General features: G+C 40.6%; 1 protein-coding gene across 14 annotated transcripts in view; it reads left to right on the top strand.

Annotated features, from left to right (window-relative positions):
* LOC127008257 (mitochondrial uncoupling protein 4-like) overlaps positions 1 to 22,058 on the top strand; it is a 64,004-nt gene that overhangs the window by 31,975 nt on the left and 9,971 nt on the right. For 4 of the 14 annotated variants that reach the window (XM_050880021.1, XM_050880016.1, XM_050880017.1 and 1 more), the window contains exons 2-8: positions 15,026 to 15,132; positions 15,836 to 15,939; positions 16,808 to 16,902; positions 17,046 to 17,138; positions 17,752 to 17,874; positions 18,731 to 18,928; positions 20,963 to 21,055. In XM_050880021.1, the coding sequence (XP_050735978.1) occupies positions 15,027 to 15,132; positions 15,836 to 15,939; positions 16,808 to 16,902; positions 17,046 to 17,138; positions 17,752 to 17,874; positions 18,731 to 18,928; positions 20,963 to 21,055 (812 nt within the window). In that variant the 5' untranslated portion in view covers position 15,026. Of the gene's footprint in view, positions 1 to 10,185; positions 10,208 to 13,005; positions 13,056 to 13,279; positions 13,303 to 15,025; positions 15,133 to 15,835; positions 15,940 to 16,807; positions 16,903 to 17,045; positions 17,139 to 17,751; positions 17,875 to 18,730; positions 18,929 to 20,355; positions 20,449 to 20,962; positions 21,056 to 22,058 lie in introns of those variants that run through there. The other 10 variants (XM_050880018.1, XM_050880019.1, XM_050880026.1 and 7 more) reach the window with 9 other exon arrangements.

Here is a 22,058-nt window from a genome sequence, read left to right as displayed (position 1 = left end):
CTTACTCTCTTCCTTGTGGTCTCTCCTAAACTTCCTCTTTGTATTTTTCCTCTTCCTCTTTGTATTATCCTTCTTCCTCTTTATTCTTTATTTTTCATGTATTTTCCCCATTTGTTGTGTTTTCTATCACTTCCTTCCTTCTTTCCTGCCTTCCCTTCTCCCTCTTCTCCCTTTCCTTGTAGCGGTTAAAGGATATCAATACAAGAGGAGGAGGAGGAGGAAGAGGAAGAGGAGATTTATGGGAGATTGTGGTGTATAACTTATTGTCTGACTTGATCTGGTTCTATTTATGTTATCTCTCTCTCTTTCTCTCTCTCTCTATCTATCTATCTATCTATCTCCCCCCCCCCCCCCCCCCTTGCTTAAACTACTTAGCTGTTAGTTCAAGTAATTCTCGGTTCTTATGTATAGTTATCTGCAATTATTTCTGCGCAAGTGTTACCAAATATATAGTGAATCATAGAGTTGGTATGCGCGCAAATCACACACACACACTCACCTTTTCGTTCAAGAGGAGAGCGTCAAGACACCTCTTCTCTCGAAATTGACCTCTCTTATGGCCACTCTTTACTGTTATCTTTTTCTAGGAGCAGAGTATATAGCGGGCTTTTTTCTACACTTTTATATGCCCTTGAGCTGCTTCCTTTCCTGTAAAACTAAAAATAAAACTTCCTACCTTCCTCTCATTAATTAATTTACCTTGCGGATATGGTATTTATATTTGGTATTTCTCGGTGGTTCACAAGTGGCTGCCTGGCTATTAATGGTTCCTAATGACGTATATCCAGTTAAGCAAATGTTCAGATTGTAATTGTATGTATTTAGTTGGTTTTTGAAAATGTGTTTTATATATATTTTTTCTTCTATTTTTTGTTTTCCTGCTTGCCTCCTTTTCTTTTTTCCTTTTTTTCATCTCATAATTGGTGTTTTTGTTTCTTTCTCTTATTTTTGCTATTCTCATTTTTCTTTTCCTTTTTTTTGTCTTGCTTCCTCTTCCTATTTTCTTTCCTTCCTCTTGTTTTATCTCATTTCTTCGTCTTCCATCATTTTTTTTTTTCTTCTTTTACTTTCCCTCTTCTCTTTTTCTCTTCCTTTTTTTTCTTCCTCTTTTTTTTCTTCACTCTTCTTCCTTCTTTTTCTTCCTTCTCCTCCTCCTCCTCCTTCTCTCTTCATCTTATATCTCTTCCCTTTTTTTCTTTCTTCCTCTTTCTTATTCAGCTTTCTGCCTTCGTTTCCTTCTCCTCCTCCCTCAACATTTCTCTCCTTCCTTTTCCTTCTTTCTTCCTCATCGTCATCTTCCTTCCTCTTCCTTCCTCTTCCATCTTCATCAGTCTTACCTCTTTTCCCTTTTCTCTCTTCCTCTTTTTCAGCATTCTTCCTCCTCCTCCTTCATCAGTCTTACCTCTCTTTTCTTTCTTCCTCTTCCTTGACTTTCTTACTCTTCCCTCCTCCTCCTTTTTTTAAATTTCCTATCTCCTTTTCCTCCACTTTTCATATCATTCCCCATTTTCTTTCTTATAATTGACTTCCTTCCTCCATTTCCTTCCACCTCCTTAATCTTACCTCTCCTACCCTTTTTATTCTTTCCTCTTCATTATCGACTTTCTTACTCCTCCTCCTCCTCCTCTTCCTACTTCTTCATCACCTCGGTCTTTCTCTTGTCACTGTGCCCAAATCATTGCTGTGGCCATTGATCACCACCACCCACACCATCACCACCCACACCACCACCACCACCATCACCACCCACACCACCACCACCACCACCACACCACCATTGATTGCACGTTAGAGTACACATGTAACACTAGATCAGGACAACCTCCCCTGGGGCATGTCCTCCACCCCGGGGGACACCAAGCAAGGGGGAGGGGTGGCACAGGGACTGGAGGAGGAGGGAAGGAAGGAGGAAAGGGAGCAAGGAAGACATTGAAGCTGGGGGAGGGAGGGAGGGAAGGGATGGAGGACAAGATCGTAATAGAGATGTTTACGTTAAAGGATGGTTGGGAAGAGGAAGGGAGGGAGAGGGGGATGGTATGGGGCTTGTGGTGTGTGGTGGGGAAGGGAAAGAGAGGGGGGTTGCGGTCTATGGTGGGGAAGGGAAGGGAATGGAGGGAGGCCTGTGATGTATGGAAGGGAAAAGAAAGGGGCTTGCAGTATATGGGAGAGGGGGATGGTATGGGGCTTGTGGTGTGTGGTGGGGAAGGGAAAGAGAAGTGGGGTTGCGGTCTATGGTGGGGAAGGGAAGGGAATGGAGGGAGGCCTGTGATGTATGGAAGTGAAAGGAAAGGGACAGGAAAAGGGGCTTGCAGATATGGTGAAGAAGGGGAAGGGAAGGAGGTGTGCAAGGGATAGAAGGAAAGGAGAGAGAAGAAAAACCTCAGGGAATGCAAAGTGAAGGAAAAAGGGGCTTGCAGTGTATGGTAAAGAAACAAATGTGGTGAAAAAGGAAGGGAGAGGAAAGGAAGGAAGGGAAAGAGTGAGGGGAGGATGCCTGTAATAAATGCTGGGTAATGGAAGGGTAAAGAAAAAGAGGGAAAGGAGCTTGTGATTTATACTGAGGAAGAGGAGGAAAGGGAATGGGGGAGGGGAAGGGGAGCCAAAGATGGATTATAGTATATGTGTGGGTGTGTGGAAGAGAGGAAGAGGAGGAGGAAGAAGAGCACCCCATCTGCCCCCTGGAGTCCTGACCTAAAGGCAGTAACATTATTCATCTTCCTTTGTGTTGAAGTTGTGTAGGCGAGGTTTTCAAGGGCAAGGTGCTGGGCGTGAAGTGTTAGGCAGGCGTGTGTGTGAATGTGTTACCCCCTGTGTTTGCTCGTATGATCACCTGACACATCCATTGTTACCTGTTACGTTCTCTATCAAGTATTAGCTGTTATGTTTGTTTTTTGTTATTGTTATTTATTTATTTTTTTTTATTTATTTTTTTTTTTTTTTTTTTCCTGACATTCACTATTATCTCCATGTTCCCTATCCATTATTATCTACTGTTTGTTTTTGTACTATTGTTTTTTTGTTTATCTGCTATTTATTGTTTTGTACATATCCTCGTACCATTTACCAAGATCTCGTTTTCTTTGTTTTATTTTTTTCAATTCCTCCTCCTCCTCATCCTCTTCCTCATTCTCCTTTCCTTTAATGGTGTTTTTTTTATCTATTATGTTCCCTATCACATTTTTACAGTCATGAAAGTTGAGTTGTTGAAGAATTTAAGACAAAGTAATCCTGACTATATATATATATAAAAGATAGAATAATAACAGGGTCACTTTAGCATAGGGGCAGTGCCATTTACAGTATACAGCATAGAGTTTACAGTACACAGCATTGAGTATACAGCATAGATTTTACAGTACACAGCATAGAGTTTTACAGTACACAACATAGGGGTTTACAGTACACAGAGTTTACAGTACACAGCATTGAGTTTACAGTATACAGCATAGAGTTTACAGTATGCAGCATAGAGGTTTACAGTACACAACATAGAGTTTACAGTACACAGCATAGAGTTTACAGTACACAGCATATAGTTTACAGTATACAGCATAGAGTTTTACAGTACACAACATAGGGGTTTACAGTACACAGCATAGAGTTTACAGTACACAGCATAGAGTTTACAGTACACAGCATAGAGGTTTACAGTACACAGCATAGAGTTTACAGTACACAGCATAGAGTTTACAGTACACAGCATAGAGGCTTACAGTACACAGCATAGTATTTACAGTACACAGCATAGAGTTTACAGTACACAGCATAAAGTTTACAGTACACAGCATAGAGGTTTACAGTACACAGCATAGAGTTTACAGTACACAGCATAGAGTCAGGCTTTGTGGGTGGCGTGGCAGCGAATTAATTAACATGGATTTGCATTCTCATTACATATTTATAGAAAGGACAATTACATGGATTTGCATATTAAAACGAAAGCCAAAAGACGCACTATATACCTCAAGGACGATGATAGTGCCAATGGGGGGCTATGAGGGTCACTGTTCTTCCTCCTCCTCCTCCTCCTCCTCGACCTTCAGAATTTAGATATAAATTTATACATTATCATATATCTTCCCCCTTCCACCTCCTCCTCCTCCTCCTCCTCCTCCTCCTCCTCTTCTGCCTCCTCCTGCTTGTTTTCTTCCTCCTCTTTCTCTTCCTCTGCTTTTTCATCCTCCTCTTTCTCCTGAGTCTCCTGTTCCTCCTTCTCTTTTTACTGCTGTTCCTTCTCCTCTTTCTTCTGCTCCTCCTCCTCTTTGTCATCTTTATCCTCCTCTTCCTCCTCCTCCTCTTCATCATCATCATCCACTCAATCATCCTCTTTCTCCACATCCGCCTCACCATTATTCTCTTCTTTCTCCTCCTCCTCCTTCTCCTCCTCCTCCTCCTCATCATCATCATCATTCACACAATCATCCTCTTCTTTCTCCTCCTTCTCCTCCTCACCATTATTCTCTTTTCTCCTTCTTCTTCTTCTCGTCCCCCTCCTCCTCCTCCTCCTCATGTACATCATCAGCACACAGCCTTGGCCTTGGCACCATTGGCACTCCTAACGCTCTTGCTTGCTAGTGACGGCCAGGCTGTGATTTGCCCACTAAGACTCCTTGCCTTGGCCACTCACCAACACTCACAAGGCTCAGAAATAATAGCAGCGAGTGATGAAGTCCTTCGCACTCACACTCAGCCACATGATGTACCCCCTCAATGCGTCTTAGTGAAGGGCTTTATTTAGATACCGTACTTTATTGCTGCTTGATCTTTCTCTTTCATGTGTTGGAGAGGATTATGTTAAGTGGGTGATTTTGTTTGTCGTATTTGGGTATTGTTGTGGGTAAAAGTCTTTGTTGATATATTTTACAACTACTGCAAACTGCCTGATCTTTCTCTTTCATGGGTTGGAGATGATTATGTTAAGTGGGTGATTTTGTTTGTTGTATTTGGGTATTGTAGTGGGTAAAAGTCTTGTTGATATATTTTACAACTACTGTATACTGCCTGATCTTTCTCTTTCATGTGTTGGAGATGATTATGTTAAGTGGGTGATTTTGTTTGTTGTATTTGGGTATTGTAGTGGGTAAAAGTCTTTGTTGATATATTTTACAACTACTGCAAACGGCGTGATCTCTCTCATCCATAATTTTGTGGTGATAATGCTAACGGTTGATTATGTTTATCCTGTTTTCTTGTATATTTATTTGAAGGGAAAGATAAGAAGTTCACAGTTATTTCTTTATTTTATTGCCACTACTTTCTGGATCTTTCTCATTCATGCGTTTGTGGTCATTATGCTAAAGTTTAGATTGTGTTTATCCTGTTTTCTCTTGTATATTTATTTGAAGGGAAGGATAAGGAGTTCACAAAATCATTTCTATACTCTTATTACTACTACTACTACTACGTATTTGCTGGATCTTTCTCATTCGATCATTTCTATACTCTTATTACTACTACTACTACTACGTATTTGCTGGATCTTTCTCATTCATATATTTGTGCTGATTATGCTAAAGGCTTATTATGTTTATCCTGTTCACTCGTATGTTTATTTGAAGGAAAAGAATAGGAGTTCACAGTTATATCTATACTTTATTACTGCGGCTGGCTTCATCTTTCTCATTCATATATTTGTGCTCAATATGAGAGTCTTGATTGTGTTTGTCCTGTTCTCTAGTATATTTAATTGAAACGAAAGATAAGGAATTCCCACAAATTTCCTCTCTGCTTTACTTGACTTTCTGCACTTCCTTTCTTTTGATGTTCGGTGATTAGCAGGCTTTTTTTTTTTTAAGTGCTTCCTTTACTGTAAAAAAATAAATAAAAAAATAAAAGCATAAAATCTGTCTCCTCTTGAAATGCTGCATTGTGATGTTGCAGCCGTTTGGAGTTATAAAGCTTAACATTCGTATACTTACAACTGGAAAATTTAAACATGACCACATACATTTATCCCAGAAACCTTCATGTCTTGCACTTTTATTTCTTATGCTCCAAGGTAACAGGTTTTTCTACCCACCGCAGGCTCACTTGGCAGGCTTTTTCATTTCATCTTTTTTTCCCCTTGAGCTGCCTGCCTCCTTTCCTGTAATATAAAAGGGCCGAGGTGAAGCTAGATACAGTTACAGTCTGTGCCCCTAATTTTGCCTTCACAAGAATTTTACATCACTTCTGAGAGGAAAACTTGCATAAGGGTGACTGGATATAGATAAAAAAAAATTCCCTTATCGCTATTATGTTTTCCTCATTGGTTCTCTTAATGAATTGAAAGTTTATATTACACATACGCATTATTCATAGTTATTCATTACTGTTATATATTATGCTTTCCTCTCTCATTGCTCCTCTTAATGGAAGTTTACATTACACCGACGCATTATTCATTGTCATTCATTATTCATTACATTATTAAGGAAAAAGCCTGCAAACGAAGGCCTATGATTCATACACACATAATTAAATTCTGTCTACATGTATACTATGTTCTTCTACTTCTTTTAGTTTACATTACATTACAATACATTAACATCAATCACAGGAAAAAGGCTATCAACAAGGGACCTAGATACATCATAATCATCAACAACATCCATATACACATAGCTAAATTCTCCCTCGACATTGCGCTCTCCTTCATCTCCCTAATTCTCTCTACAATGTGCCCCCCTTCCTCAACTGGCCTCTTGCAGACTCCTTATGTTCTTATGTTCCCTTATTCTCTCTCTACACTCTGCTCCCCTTCCTCTCCCTTACTCTCTACACTGTGCTTCCCTTCCTCTCCCTTCATCCGCCCAGCTGGCATGCACTGTGGCCGGCACCCTTTGCACCCTTGCCAGGCATAAGCTCTTGTTCTGAGTATTTTGTGGTGTGGTGCCCTTTACAGTTCCTTCATGGCCTGTGTCTGTCTGTCCATGGGAGGGTGAAGAGAGGAAGGACAAAGAAGTCTCAGGGTTGTCTTGGTGATGCTGTGCTTGTGTGGGTGTGTGGGTGTGGAGGGAAGAGGTGATGGTGGAGTTGTGGGAAGGTGACTTTGATGTGGGGGGTGCGAGGGGGGTATAGAAAGAGAGAGAGGGGTGGAGGAAGAGGTGATTGCTGGGTGGGAAGGTGACTTTGTTGGGGAGGGTGTGAGGGGGATATAGAAAGAGAGAGGGGTGGAGGAAGAGGTGATTGCTGGGCGGGGGTGCAAGGGGGATAGAGAGAGAGAGAGAGAGAGAGAGAGAGAGAGAGAATGTGACTTTGTTGGAGAGGGGGAGAGGGATGGAGAGAGAAAGAGAAAGAGAGAGAGGGAGATGGAGAGCCAACACTGAACAGGAAAAAATAGTGACGGATATTAAAGTGTTCTTCCTCTTTGTTATTTCTGTCATGTATTGTTCTGTCACTTTTTATTGCCGTTAAATGATGCCAGCTCTATTTTTTTATGAGTACACACACACACACACACACACACACACACACACACACACACACACACACACTTGAGGGCCAAAGAGACATAAATGAGTACTGATTCAATGTGGAGCCTAGTGTAACCTAACCTATGTATACTTTTCTGTGTTTTATTCTCTTTATCTAAAAATACCCACATAAGCAGGTGTATAATTTGCATGAATGAAAAAATACCAAAAACTATAACCAAAAAAATCTAAGTTGCTGAGCTCTGAATTTTTATACCATCTTTAAGAATGTCCACTTTCTTTAGTATGATTTGCATGAGTGAAAGATTACCAGAAATTTTGGCATGTTTTTCTTAAAGACTCGCCCTGTTGCATGTATGTATAATGGCCTTTAAGGGGATGTATTACCCACAGTGCATGCTACTCACCTACTTGATTCCAGTCGTTCTTATTTCAGTGTCCCTTGTAATAAGTCTTCATCTCAAATTTTCCTTTATTGGAGATGGTGTGTTATAGATTAAGACTGATAATGTGTTTTTTGTCTTGTGTGTTCCTCTCTGAATGTTGGCCAAAGTTAAAAAGGGAAAAATAGGATGAAAGATTATGAAAAGACTAGACTGTAAAGAATTGTGTTCCTCTCTTGATGTTGGGCAAAGTTAAAAAGAAAAAAAGGTAGAAGGATGAAAGATATGAAATAAACTAGACTATTATGAGTGTTGTGTTGGAGCCGGCAAGAATAATGAGATGGTGTTTGGCGGGATGGAGAAGTAAAGTTAAACAGATGCATAGTGTGTTTGTTAAATAAAGTAAAACAGGGGATGAAAGATATTATGAAAAAACTGAACTGTAATGAGTGTTGTTTTGGGCCAGCAAGAATGATGAGAAGGTGTTTGGCGGGATGGAGAAGCAAAGTGAAACAGATGCATTGTGTGTGTTAATTAAGGTAAAACAGGGGATGAAAGATATTATGAAAAAACTGAACTGTAATGAGTGTTGTGTTGGGGCAAGAAAGATGGGAAGGTGTTTGGTGAGATGGAGAAGCAAAGTGAAACAGATGCATTGTGAGTGTTAATTAAGGTAAAACAGTGGATGAAAGATATTATGAAAAGACTGAATTGTAATGAGTGTTGTGTTGGAGCCAGCAAGAATGATAAGGTGTTTGGTGGGATGGAGAAGCAAAGTGAAACAGATGCATTGTGTGTGTTAATTAAGGTAAAACAGTGGATGAAAGATATTATGAAAAAACTGAACTGTAATGAGTGTTGTGTTGGGGCAAGCAAGAGAGATGATAAGGTGTTTGGTGGGATGGAGAAGCAAAGTTAAACAGATGCATAGTGTGTGTGTCAATTAAGGTAAAACAGTGGATGAAAGATATTATGAAAAGACTGGACTGTAATGAGTGTTGTTTTGGGGCAGCAAGAATGATGATAAGGTGTTTGGTGGGATGGAGAAGCAAAGTTAAACAGATGCATAGTGTGTTTGTTAAATAAAGTAAAACAGTGGATGAAAGATATTATGAAAAAACTGAACTGTAATGAGTGTTGTGTTGGAGCCAGCAAGAATGATGAGAAGGTGTTTGGTGGGATGGAGAAGCAAAGTTAAACAGATGCATTGTGTGTGTTAATTAAGGTAAAACAGTGGATGAAAGATATTATGAAAAGACTGGACTGTAATGAGTGTTGTGTTGGGGCAAGCAAGAAAGATGAGAAGGTGTTTGGTGGGATGGAGAAGCAAAGTTAAACAGATGCATTGTGTGTGTGTCAATTAAGGTAAAACAGTGGATTGAAAGATATTATGAAAAGACTGAATTGTCATGAGTGTTGTGTTGGGGCAAGCAAGAAAGATGAGAAGGTGTTTGGTGGGATGGAGAAGCAAAGTGAAACAGATGCATAGGGTGTGTTAATTCAGGTAAAACAGTGGATTGAAAGATATTATGAAAAGAGTGTATTGTAATGATTGTTGTTGAAGGTAGCAAGCGTGACAAGCGGGGGTGTTTGCTGTTTGGTGTGATGAAGAAGTGAAGTAAAACAGATGCATTTTGTGTGTGTGTTAATCAAGGTAAAACGGTTGACCCAGAATGCACATATAGTTAACCAGTTAATCTTGCCTTGCTGTGTGGAGATAGACAAGGTATATTCTGACATTATTTCTTCCATCAACACAAAATATACATCCATTCCCAAATCCTTAAATTGCTGGGACGAGATTTTTTATATTAATTTTTCCATCAGCATAATCTTTCCTCCTGCATTCAGTCTAATTTCCCTAAACATAATTGTACACTGGTGGAATGAGATAATTTTCTAAGGTAATCTCTCCTATCAGCACATATGTTTCTCCTAGAACCAATTTAAAATCCCTAAACATAGTCGTTCAAAGCTGGGACAAGATATTTTCATGCATTAATATTTTCATCGGCACATTTTTCTCTCCTGCCTTCAACCTAATTTCTCCTCGCATAACCGTGCAATGCCAAGACGAGATATATAGTTTGTCTTACACTATTATTCCCATCAGCACACAATTTCTCCCGCCCACATCCAGTCCATTAGATAATTAATTTCAGTGCATGCATGAGAACCAACATTACCGAGGCAGATTTACCAGCCTAATATTGCCATGGCACACACAGCTGATTGCCATAACAGTGTTGCCAGGACCTGAATGATATCCTTTCAATTGTCTCTTCTGCCGCATCACTGTACGAGAGAGAGAAAGAGAGAGAGACTTATCCAACTACTACATGTGACACTTTTACTTCTGATCATGTCGTATTTCTTTCCCTCACAAGCTCCCAGGATGAATAGTAATCGGTAAGTACTGAGATAAGGGAGGGGGTCAGGGGTCAGGTGGAAGGGGTGGGAAAGGGACAGGAAGGGAAGGGTGTGTTGTGGGGTCATAGGGGAGAAGAGGTGTGAGGGAGAAAAAGGAAGGGAGGGGGATGGGAGATGAAGGAAGGGAGAGGGATGGGAGATGATGGGATGCTGGGAAGGGAATGGGAGTGCTTTGTGAGAGGAAGTAGGAAGGGTTATGAGGGCTACGGAGAGAGAGAGAGAGAGAGAGAGAGAGAGAGAGAGAGAGAGAGTTTACTTGATAAGGGAGGAAGGGAAAGCATGTTGGGGGGGGGGGGGGGTAACAATATTATATGAAGACTGTATTGATGTTTGGTGTATTGTATTTTTTTTATTATTATTATTTTATTTTATTTATTTATTTATTTATTTTTTTTTCGTTATGGTTTGCTCTTTCGTTTTTCAGTTTCGTTCAATTATATGGATGGAAATAGCATTTTTTTGTGTGCGTGTTTTTATTTACTCGTGTTATTTTATTTCGTTATTGTTTTATTGAAGGATGTTGAAAAAATAAAGGTATTCTAGTCTGTTCGATTTGTTACTTGTTGCACGGTATGTGTGTGTGTGTGTGTGTGTGTGTGTGTGTGTGTGTGTGTGTGTGTGTGTGCCCTTGCCCATGCATTATTAACGACCCGCCCTCCATGTGTGTGTTTGCATTCATCATGTGACCCAATGAGCTGGCAACAGACTGCATATCACACACATTCAATGACAGATCCTCATAATAATAATAATAATAATAATAATAATAATAATAATAATACCACTACCACTACTACTACATATAACATTTATGTACAATACACAGATGACGAAAAGATAAAACACACACACACACACACACACACACACACACACACACACACACACACACAGAGAGAGGGGTCAGTGCACCACATACAGGCCCCAAGGGAAGAATGTTTACCGCAGCTCCGAGAAAATTGGAAAAACATAAAAACTAGTTGGGTTTTGCTCCTGACAAGAGAAGGGAAAGGGAGACCTGACTTTTTTCCTCCCTCTCTTTCCCCCTTCACTGCTGACCACCACATGCAGGCAGCCAATATAGTCTTTTTGAAATCTCTATTAACTTGTGACTGAAGAAAATAAGGAATGAATTAGATTTTAGTTAGAGATGAGTTAGTAATTTGATGAGGAACTTGGTCTTAAAAAATTCTTCTACATAGAGAAAATAATAAATTGACAAGTACATGATCAATGCCTTAATAACTTAACTAAATCTTTATTGAACTGTAACCATATTAAAACTGAAGTTCAGTTATTGAAGAAAGTGAGGAATAGATTAAAGTAGAAATGTTTGGTCAGAAATGAGTTTAGGATCTGTCGATGAACTTGGTTTTAGAAAATACCTTTTATATCAGAAAATAAGTAAACAGGCAAATAAATTGATTAGTAGCGTGTGTGTGTGTAGAGAGAGAGATATAGATAGATAGATAGATAGATAGATAGATATAATAAAATGAAAACTATAAATGAAAATCAATTAAAAGCCACCTAACCTTCATTCTGAGAAGATATATTTAGTTTAGCTTGCAGTGTTTTCCTGTAATAGTGGAGTCCTCTCAAGAGATTATCAATGACCCTAGGAACTTCAGCGAATCTTATCTTTATTGTGAGAGTAATGCTTGGTAGACTAATCAAGTATGAATTAAATTTGGAAGTAAGCTTGTAATAATAGTAATGATAAGTAAGCTTGATTGATGTTATTGGTGTAGTTGCTAGAAAGATATTTTAACCTGGTAGCAGCGACGGGCCAAATTTGTGGCTTTACCGTGTAGCAGCGACGGGCCAAATTTGTGCCATAGTATAAACCCCAAAAAATAGATGATATATAGTCTGATCACAAATGCTTTGATATATATTATGAAATGGTTTGTGTGAGGGGTGATTTTTTCTCATTTTTCTCGCTTGGAGGGACCGACCATTAAGAAACATGATCCCCGCTGCTACCGGGTTAAGTATAGTTGGGCTTGGAGTTGTTCCTTTCAATCTTCATGTCATTGTATTATTGTTCTTCATATAATTTTTTTTTCCTCAAGGCCTATGATTGGGAGTTAGTAAGCACAGGATTCATTACTCTAAGGCTCTGATCCCATTCTGCTGAGACATTAGGAGAACTTAGGAGAGATTCAGACACCCTTGCCCAGTCCCTATAAGCTGTGTCCGAGAGAATAGGAGGCTGTTTCCGGCACACAATGGACTCGCCGCCACCACCCAGTACAGAGAGAGGCGGGTTGAGCACTGGGTAATGAGGAGGATCGGAATGTGTGTGTAGGTTGGGATTGTGTGGTTGTATTTGTTTTTTGTTCCATCCTTTTTTTCTTGTGTATTGTTTTAGCTTCATTCAATTTTTGTCCTTACTTTACTGTTTTTTGTTTGTTTTTTTGTCGTTATTGAGGGGATTTTATTTAGGTCTATATCATTTTTTTTCTATTTTCCTCTGATGCATTTTCGTGGGTATCAACAATAATAATAAAAATGATAATAAGTTCCGTATTCCAAGCACTATTATGGGTGGTATGTTAGCTATTAAGACAGTACCATAACTTTTTCCTATAGGGTTGTTGTATGTTACCTATTAAGACACTATCATAACGTTCTTTTGTAGGGTTGTAGTATGTCTCTGGATGTGTGTGTACCTTTCCTTATCCCCCTTGGTGTAATCGCATGGTAGTTACATCACCCATTGATACCACACGGATAGGTTATCAGTCCCTTAATATACACCCCCCCACTCGGAGACGCTCACACTCTCAATTAGCTACTCGCCGCAGGACACGTCTGAAGTAAGGTACATGCAGTGTGGTGTTGATTTGAGTGGTGGAAGATGTGATAGGTCTGTGATAAGCTCTTTTTGTTTCTATAAGTCTGTTGTTTTATATGTCTGTGATTATATATGCAGTGTGGTGTTGATTTGAGTGGTGGAAGATGTGATAGGTCTGTGATAAGCTCTTTTTGTTTCTATAAGTCTGTTGTGTTATATGTCTGTGATTATATATGCAGTGTGGCGTTGCTTTGAGTGGTGGAAGATGTGATAGGTCTGTGATAAGCTCTTTTTGTTTCTATAAGTCTGTTTTATATGTCTGTGATTATATGTTTTCTCTCAATAATGAAACTTCTTGTATAATTGTGTAGTGCGTGATTTGTTGGTACTCTTTTTTTTTTTTTCTGTGTCCTGTTTTGAGATGAGCACAAGAGTCTAATGTGTTGTATCATATAAAATGGAAGTTGATGTGTGTGTGTGTGTGTGTCTTTTTTTTTTTTTTTCCGGAATTTGTTTGGACCTTATTGGAGCTTTTTTAAGTTTACTGCATTACCTGCTCATTTTTGCATTACCTCATTTTTTTATATATACTAATTGATTTTTTTATCTCTACCATATTTGATTTTATTTCCCATATACTTCTTCCTCTGATATTTAGGAGAAGGTTAAAAAAAATTGCCAGACATATGTACATCAGATTAAATAGAACTGTAATCTTCAGGGGATGAATTCTCTTACTGCATAAAAAGACATAATTATGAAGGCGTTGTGAGATCATTTATAATCCTCATAGTGGTGTTAGAGACTGGGAAATCTTTGGGTGTTGCAAAAACTTTCGTTACCCAATATCCAAGTGATGGGAAGATTACTGTAATAGCTTGTGCCGGATCCATCTTAAGAGCAATCGTAATGAATAATGAAACCAAATTGTCGAGTCCGTTTTGGTGTTGGCTCCCGCGGGTCCATTTCTCCCCTCTTCTCTGCCGCACAGTACCAACACCTATTTTTTCCTCTCATATATTACCTATAGCTTACATATGAGAGGAAGGGATAGGTGTTGGGACTGTGTGGCAGAGCAGAGGGGAGGAAAGGACCAGCGGGAGTCTACGCCAGACCGGCCTCGACATATTTGGAAAACAGTAGGTGATGGGAAGTGAGCGAGCGAGCTACGTCAGAGAGTATAGAGACTGCGGTATCTTGTGCGTCAGCTGGGATAAGATATGAGAGGGTAACAATCAATTTTATTAGAGATGCTAGCACCTTCTCTGTGGGGGGGCACTGAGGAGGGAGGACAGATGGCAGATAATGGATTGCCTCGCACCAGGAAAAAAAGGGGGTTATAATAAGACTCGCTGTGGGCCCCGTCAAGATACCCTATCGGTGCTACAGGCCAAAGGTTAAAAATTATGATAGTAGCCTAAAAAAAAATGAAAAGAAAGGATAAAAAAAACTTAATCAACTTCTTTCTGCTGATGAACTGATGATATGAGCCAAAAAAAAAATATTGACCAACTTCCTTCTGATGATGAATGTGATGCAATGATAGCCAAAAAAAAAAAAAATAAATAAATAAATAAATAAATAAATAAACATCAACCAACTTCTTTCCGATGATGAACTGATGATATTAGAAAAAAAAAAAAAAAAAAAAAAGGAGAAAGAAAAGAAAAAGGAAAAAAAAAAAACTTCTGCTTATGAACCGATAATATTAGCCGGTAATGTTTGGTCTATCTGGGAAATAGGGTGATAAAGACCTGCCATGAACAGACCCTAGTGTAGTTTGGGGCAGGCGTAGGCTAGTCTATGGCCATCCCAGCACCCTTAACCTAATCCACCTGCCTCTTTTTTATTTATTTATTTATTTTTACTCCATCATTAGGATTATTTTGTTCTGTTATTTTTTTTAGTCCACGGCAATACCAACACCACTAACATCCTCTTCTTCCTCCTGCTCCTGCTCCTCCTGCTGCTGCTCCTCCTGGTCCTTGGCGCTGCAGGATGGTGGTGGCCCAGCGGGGGGTCATCCCTCCTCCGAAGCACTATGCCGACGCCGCCTGGTTCAAGTACATCCTCTCCTGCTGTGCGGCCACCACGGCAGAAATGGGTGAGTGAGTGCTGTCTGGGGGCCTGCTTATTAAGGAGTTGTCCGGGGCAGTGTTCTTCAGGGTACAGTGTCCTGGTACAGGTATCCCCCACTTTATGATTGGGTTATGTTCTTGGACAAGCATTCATGAAGCAAAACAACCATATAATGAACTAGAGGTTTAATTAGTGTGTATCTGTTCATGGACTCATACATTAAGTGACCTAAAACCCCTAATACTTGATATTAACGATGTTTTATCAACTGCACTGTATCAAACTCATTACCAAAGTGAATATGAACACACATTACCTGTCGATTGGTTTAAATAAAATATCATAAATAAAAACTATAAAGTGATTGTAAAAGCGAGCCAGTTTGATCATAAAAAGACCAAAGGTAATTAAATACGATGATTGAAAGAGCAAAATATTAAAACAAACTATTATAAAACGTTGGAGACTTGCATTGGGTCACAAAAGGCTACACACTAACTCAGCACTTCTTTACAAATAGATAACTAAATACTAGATGGTTGAAGGCACACAGCTCTTATTAGTGTTTTCAAGAAGCCTACAAATGGACACTGAGATGCTTAAAAGGTAAAATTAAGTTATGGTTAGAAAGGTTTAAGGAACACTGGTATACAGGTGGTGTGTGTATGTGTGTTTGTTTGAGTGTGTGTGTTATAGTAGATGACCCTGACCTCCTTATACCCCTGCAGTGACCTACCCTCTGGACCTGACCAAGACCCGGCTGCAGATACAGGGGGAGAAGGGACTCAATGGACAGCGGACGGTGAGTCTCGCGCAAGATAAACTCTCATATGTACGTTTATCAAGGAAGTATTGGTTTTCTTTTTTGTGTGGTGAAGAGAAAATAGAATAATGAATTAGTCAAGGAAATCAAATCACATCTCATCAATATATCACTCTGTCTATCATGGATGTATTAGTTTTCTTTTTTGTGTGGTGAAGAGAAAATAGAATAATGAATTAGTCAAGGAAATAAAAATCATCATCATCAATATATATCTGTGGTCATGTGGTGAAAAGAAAATAGAATAAGAGTTAATTAAGGAAATCATATCACATCAATGTACCACTCTGTGAAAGGAGGTACTAAAGGGATAAAGAGAAAGGTTACAATACAAGAGTTGCTGTTTGGTGCTGCTGAAAGCCCTTTTTTATTTATTTATTTATTTATTTATTTATTTTTTTTTTTAATTAATCCCAAGTGTTGGCAAATCAATATGAATGTAGAGATAGAACACCTAGGAAGACAAGTAATGAAAATGGAAGTATGTAGGGTAGAAGGAAGAGGAGACCAAGGAGGAGGAGGATGGCCACCTCTCTTAATTCTTTTTTGGGAGCAGCGAGTAGCGGGCTTTTTTAATTATTGTTTTCTTTTTTTGTGTGCCCTTGAGCTGCCTCCTTTGTTGTAAAAAAAAAAAATGAGGGTGCAATTATTGGGTGATGAGGACAGATTATGTATGTCAATGAGACGAAAACATCAGTGAACGAAAAAAAGTAAAAATCATACCACAGCGAAGGAGACGACTCATAAACAACAGCGAGCCTTTCTAACTTTGAATAATATTGCTTTAGTAGGTGTTTTTTTTTTTTTTTTTTTTTTTTAGGCAAAACGCCCGTTGCTGATGATTGCCATATAGATGATGATGTGTGTCTCTTCACAGATGCCATACCGAGGGTTGGCGAGGACAGGCGTGGGCATCGTGCAGGAGGAGGGGCTGCTCAAGCTGTGGCAGGGGGTCACACCTGCTGTGTACAGGTGAGATGTGATGCTTATCTATCCCTGTCTCTCCATCTCTCCACTAGAATCACCTGTCCCTCCATCCCACAACATGAAAAAAATGGCACAAAAAATGTCTCTCCTTTCCTCCACGTTGCTCATCTCTCTCCATCCCTCCACAGACACCTGATCTACTCAGGTACACGCATGGTGCTGTACGAGAAGGTTCGCGACCACCTGTTCACCACAAGGGCTGACGGGACGAGGCCAGTCTGGTAAGCATCACGCTCACCCATTGTTAAGGGGTTTTAAAGGATGAGGGGAAGAGTGGGCGGTGCTTGGGGTTACTACTGGCTGTGTAGAAGGACGTATGGATTTGAGTATCATTGGGGTAAAAAGACGTCTGAATTGGGGTATCATTGGGATAAACTAATGTCTGCATATGGGTATCATCTGGGAGACATCTGCATTGGGGTATCATTTGGGGCTAAAAGATATTCTCATTGGCCTAAATTTTTCACAAAGTTGCTGAGCTCAGATTTTAATGCTGTCCTTAGAAGTATCCAGTTATGGGAGTACGCAATGAGTGTCGTGACTAGGTGGACTTTCTACCCGTATCCTTCCTGAGTAAAGCACTTTTTGAATGAAGGAAGTTGATCAAGAAATAAGGGAGGAGAATAGATAAGAAGAGAAGCAACTCAACACGGGAAATACACCTTTAATAACCCCCCATTCACCCCTTCCCCCCATTCACCCCTTCCCCCCATTTCCCCCCTTTGCCCCATTCTCCCCATCCCCCCATTCACCCCATTTTCCCCCTTTGCCCCCATTCTCCCCTTCCCCCCATTCACCCCTTCCCCCCCCATTCACCCCTTCTTCACCCCCCAGGCAGGCCATAGTGGGGGGCATCCTGGTGGGCGGTGTGGCACAGTTCCTGGCCTCCCCTGCAGATCTGATCAAGGTGCAGATGCAGATGGAAGGAAGGAGACGGTTTGAAGGAAAGCCGCCCAGGTAAGTTAGAGAGAGAGAGAGAGAGAGAGAGAGAGAAAAAAAAATACAAACACAAAGACACAGACACACACAGAGAAAAAGAATAAACAAATGTGAAAATTAGTAAATAAAGAAGCAGAAAATCTCTCCTACGCCTGAAAAAAAGAAAATACTGACCAACACAGAAACAAAGACAAAGAGACAGACAGTAAATGAATGAAAGAACAAGCAAAAAGTCAAGCAGAAAGTCTCTCCCACCCCTGAAAAAATAATCCCAACCTCACCACAGAGACAAAGACAGACAGACAGACAGTAAATAAATTAAAAAACAATTAAAAAACATTCAGAAAATCCATCCCACCCCTGAAAAAATAATCCCAACCTCACCACAGAGACAAAGAGAGACAGACAGACAGTAAATAAATTAAAAACCAATTAAAAAACATGCAGAAAATCCCTCCCACCCCTGAAAAAATAATCCCAACCTCACCACAGAGACAAAAACATGCAGAAAATCCCTCCCACCCCTGTAAAAAAAATCCCACCTCACCACAGAGACAAAGAGAGACAGACAGAGACAGTAAAGGAGAAAACAGGTAAAAAAAATATGCAGAAAATCCCTTCCACCCCTGAAAAAAAATCCCACCTCACCACAGAGACAAAGACAGACAGACAGACAGATGGCAAATAAATGAGAAACCATGTAAAAAAATGTAAATGAATGAGAAAACTAGCAGGCTTTTTTTTAATTTTTTTTATTTTATTTTGTTTTTTTTAGCTGTTTCCTTAGCTGTAAAAAAAAATAATAATAATAAAAAAATCAACCAGAAAATCCCTCCCTCCCACCCCTTGAAAAATAACTCCCACCCCCATACAGAATCCACAGTGCAAGCGAGGCGTTCATCAAGATCTACGGGGCCGGGGGGCTGCGGGGGCTGTGGAAGGGGTGCATGCCCAATGTGTACCGGTCAGCCTTCGTCAACCTGGGCGACCTCACCACCTACGACTCGGTTAAGAGGTACTTCATGGGCACCTGGAGGCTCTCTGATAGCTACTGGACCCACGCGCTCTCAAGGTATGTAGAGGAGTCCCTTTTTACCTCCCTCTCTCGCTCCCTTTTTCTTTTTTTCTTTTTTCTTTATTTAGATGAGTCACTTTTTACCTCCCTCTCTTGCTCTCTTCTTTTCTTTTTTCTTTATGTAGTCAAGTCACTTTTTACCTCCCTCTTTCGCTCCCTTCTTTCTTTTCTTTTTTTCTTTCTTTCTTCCTGCTTTCCCTTGATCATTTAGGTGTTTGACTGTTTTCTCCCCTTTCTCTTATTTCTTTCCTTCCTTTCTCTCTTTGTTCCTTCCTTCCTTCTTGCTTTCGTTTGGTGTGACTGACCTTTTTCTACCCCTCCTTAATTCTTTTCCTTCCTTCCCTCCTTTTTATCTTCCTACTTCCTTCTGTCCTTCCTCTCTTTCTTGTTTTCTTTTGGGTGTGACTCTAACCCTTTTCTGCTCCTCCTCTTATTTCTTTCCTTCCTTTCTTTCTTTCTCTCACTTCCTTCTTTCCTTCTGGTGTGACACTGACCCTCTTCCTTCTCTCCTCCTCCTCCCTGCTTCCCTTCTTTAGAGATGAACCCCTTGTCCTTCTCTTCTGCCCTTTCTCTTTCCCTTCTTCATTCATCAGTTCCTTCCTCCCTTCCTTTCCTTCTCTCTTCCTTCTTCCCTTCTTCCTTCCTGTTTTTCCTCCTTTCTTCCTTCCTTTCTGTGTGTTTGGGGAATTTTAGTTCAGCCTTTCAAGATGTACCAAAGCATCTAGCTGTGTGAAATTACTAATACCAATATGAATAAACTATCATCCATTTTCAGGTATTCAGAATGCTTTAGTTTTTATTTATTTACTGTTTGAATGAGTGAATGAAAAGTGAGTGAAGTGAAAATGAAGTGAGAGAAATAGGGAATCATGATTAAGTGAAAGGGAGGATATATTATGAGCGTGAAGATAACTCTTTCTTTCACTTGACTCATTGCTTACAAGAAGCAGTACAATCTTTTACAGAGTAGTAGAGATGTGTGAGAGGTAAAGACTGGTCTGTGTGTGAAGCAATAGACAGAGACAAAAACAGACACAGACAGGTCAAGTAGATAGACAGACATACAGAAACAGATCAACAGACACAGACAAAGAAAGGTAGACAGGCAGCCAGGCACTCTCAAGAAAGCCTACCAGTGCTATGGGGGATGTAAGCAAAAGACAGGTAGACAGAGAAACAGAAAGACTGACACAGAAGCTGATCAACAGACACATAGAAAGACAAACAGACAGATAGATACAGAATAAGCTGATCAACAGACAAAGATAAGCAGAGGGTGACAGAGAGAGACAGAGACAAAGATAAACAGAGGGAGACACTTAGAGAAAGATACAAAGAACCAGCCTGAAGAGACGACCCGCCAAATGAGAGCGGAAGTATGTGTGAGAGCGAGTGCGAGAGAACACAACACACCATCATTGCAGCGCTTGTTCGGGGCTGATCGGCGCCGCTTTGGGCACTCCGCTGGACGTGGTCAAGACGAGGGTGATGAACCAGCCCACAGATGAACGGGCCAGGTGGGTGTGTGCCCCTGCCCTCGCCCCGCCCCACCGTGCCCCGCCTGATTAGCTTGGTGGTGGGCGGGGGAGGAGGGAAGAAGAGGAACTAGCCCGAGCTTGTGTAGCCTTACTTGATGTCTTAGTTTAGTAGTTGTAAGGAAGTAAGATGGAAGATTACTAACACTCAGACATGGTTTAGAATTGATAACTGTTCCTTGATGTGTTTCTTCAGTTTTCCGCCTCAACACTTAGACTGGAGAGGTTGTAAGATTGATAACTGTTGCCTGATGTGTTTCTCTAGTCTTCCATCTTATCTTCACTCCGAGAATGTATGCCTGTATGTGGAACTCCAAGGAAGGTGTTTCTGAAGGATCGTCAGTGCCTCTCATGCATTTCATACACTCGACAGAGCTCAGAGACACTTCCTTCGGCGTTCCTAGCATGTGCGTAGGTAGGTGGATGGGAGAGGAGGAGGAGGTGAGTGATCAGGCAGGCCTCAGCGGTGTAGCTCAGTGCGGCCCCCATCTTGCAGTGCTTGTTCAGGCCTGGTTTCGGCAGTACTCGGCTGTCCCGCTGATGTGGTCAAGGCCAGGATCATGAACCAGCCGACCAACGGGAAGGCAAGGTTAGTAGTGGTGGTGGTGGGGGTGGTAGTGGTGCTGCTGGTGTGGTGGTGGGGGTGGTCGTGTGAATTTTGTTGCTGCGTTTAACCAAAGTTGTTGTGGCACCATAATCTCTGTGTTTAATCTGTCCACACTCACTCACCAAAAAAAAAAAAAATCACCTTTCACATTGAATTAATGCACACAGTCTTCAGCATCTCACCTTAGCCTCTCAGACACTCCATTACATCAATATTTCCCATTAATCAATCAGTCCACCCTCACTCACAAAAAAATATCTCCTAAATCCCATCTTTGCTGAAAACCATCAATTACTAAACAAACCATTAGGACTTCAAAATGACCTATCTCGTAAGACAATAGGAATATTTGACTCCTCCTCCTCCTCAATTCATTCCATCTTCTAACTCCCATCTGGGCTGAAAATCACTTACTACATTACAAGTCATTAACACTGCAAAATGAGCTCTATCTAAGACTGCTGTAAAGATAAAAATAACTTGAGCATAACATAACATTACAGTAAAGATGACAGTACATAGCTTGCCTGGCAGAGAGGCTTGAGACTTCTGGTGGTAGTGGCAGCAGCAATTGTGGTGAAAGATGCAGTTACAGTGATGCTTTTGGGTGTGACTAACAAGTAACAACAACGTACCAACCCTTGCGGCACCCTGTCATCATTAGGCTGTGTGTGGGTGGGGCTTATGTGGCTTGAGTTGGGGTTGAGTGTAGAGGACAACGAGAGCGGTGAGGTGAGTCGTCTGTGAGTTGGTTATGCATTGTTTTATTCCCTCGTCTTCTTACTCAGCATGAGGTAGATATCCATTGCTTGTGTTTGTGCTTTGCCTTCCTGTCTAGTCTTGGTGTCCTAGTAGTCCTGCTGTCCTCTGAATGCCAAAGTTTAGGTGTTCCAGTCCTGGGTTTGTCATACACCTCCCTCGCCCTCCTCATACACCTTGCTCTTTGTGTATTTCTGTCCTCTGTTCCACCCTTTGTCTTCCTTAA

The sequence above is a fragment of the Eriocheir sinensis genome, chromosome 37 (genome assembly GCF_024679095.1).
Source record: "Eriocheir sinensis breed Jianghai 21 chromosome 37, ASM2467909v1, whole genome shotgun sequence".
Classification (NCBI taxonomy): Eukaryota; Metazoa; Arthropoda; class Malacostraca; order Decapoda; family Varunidae; genus Eriocheir; species Eriocheir sinensis.
The sequence above is the reverse complement of the archived record's forward strand: the minus strand, read 5'-3'. Positions and strand labels throughout refer to the sequence as shown.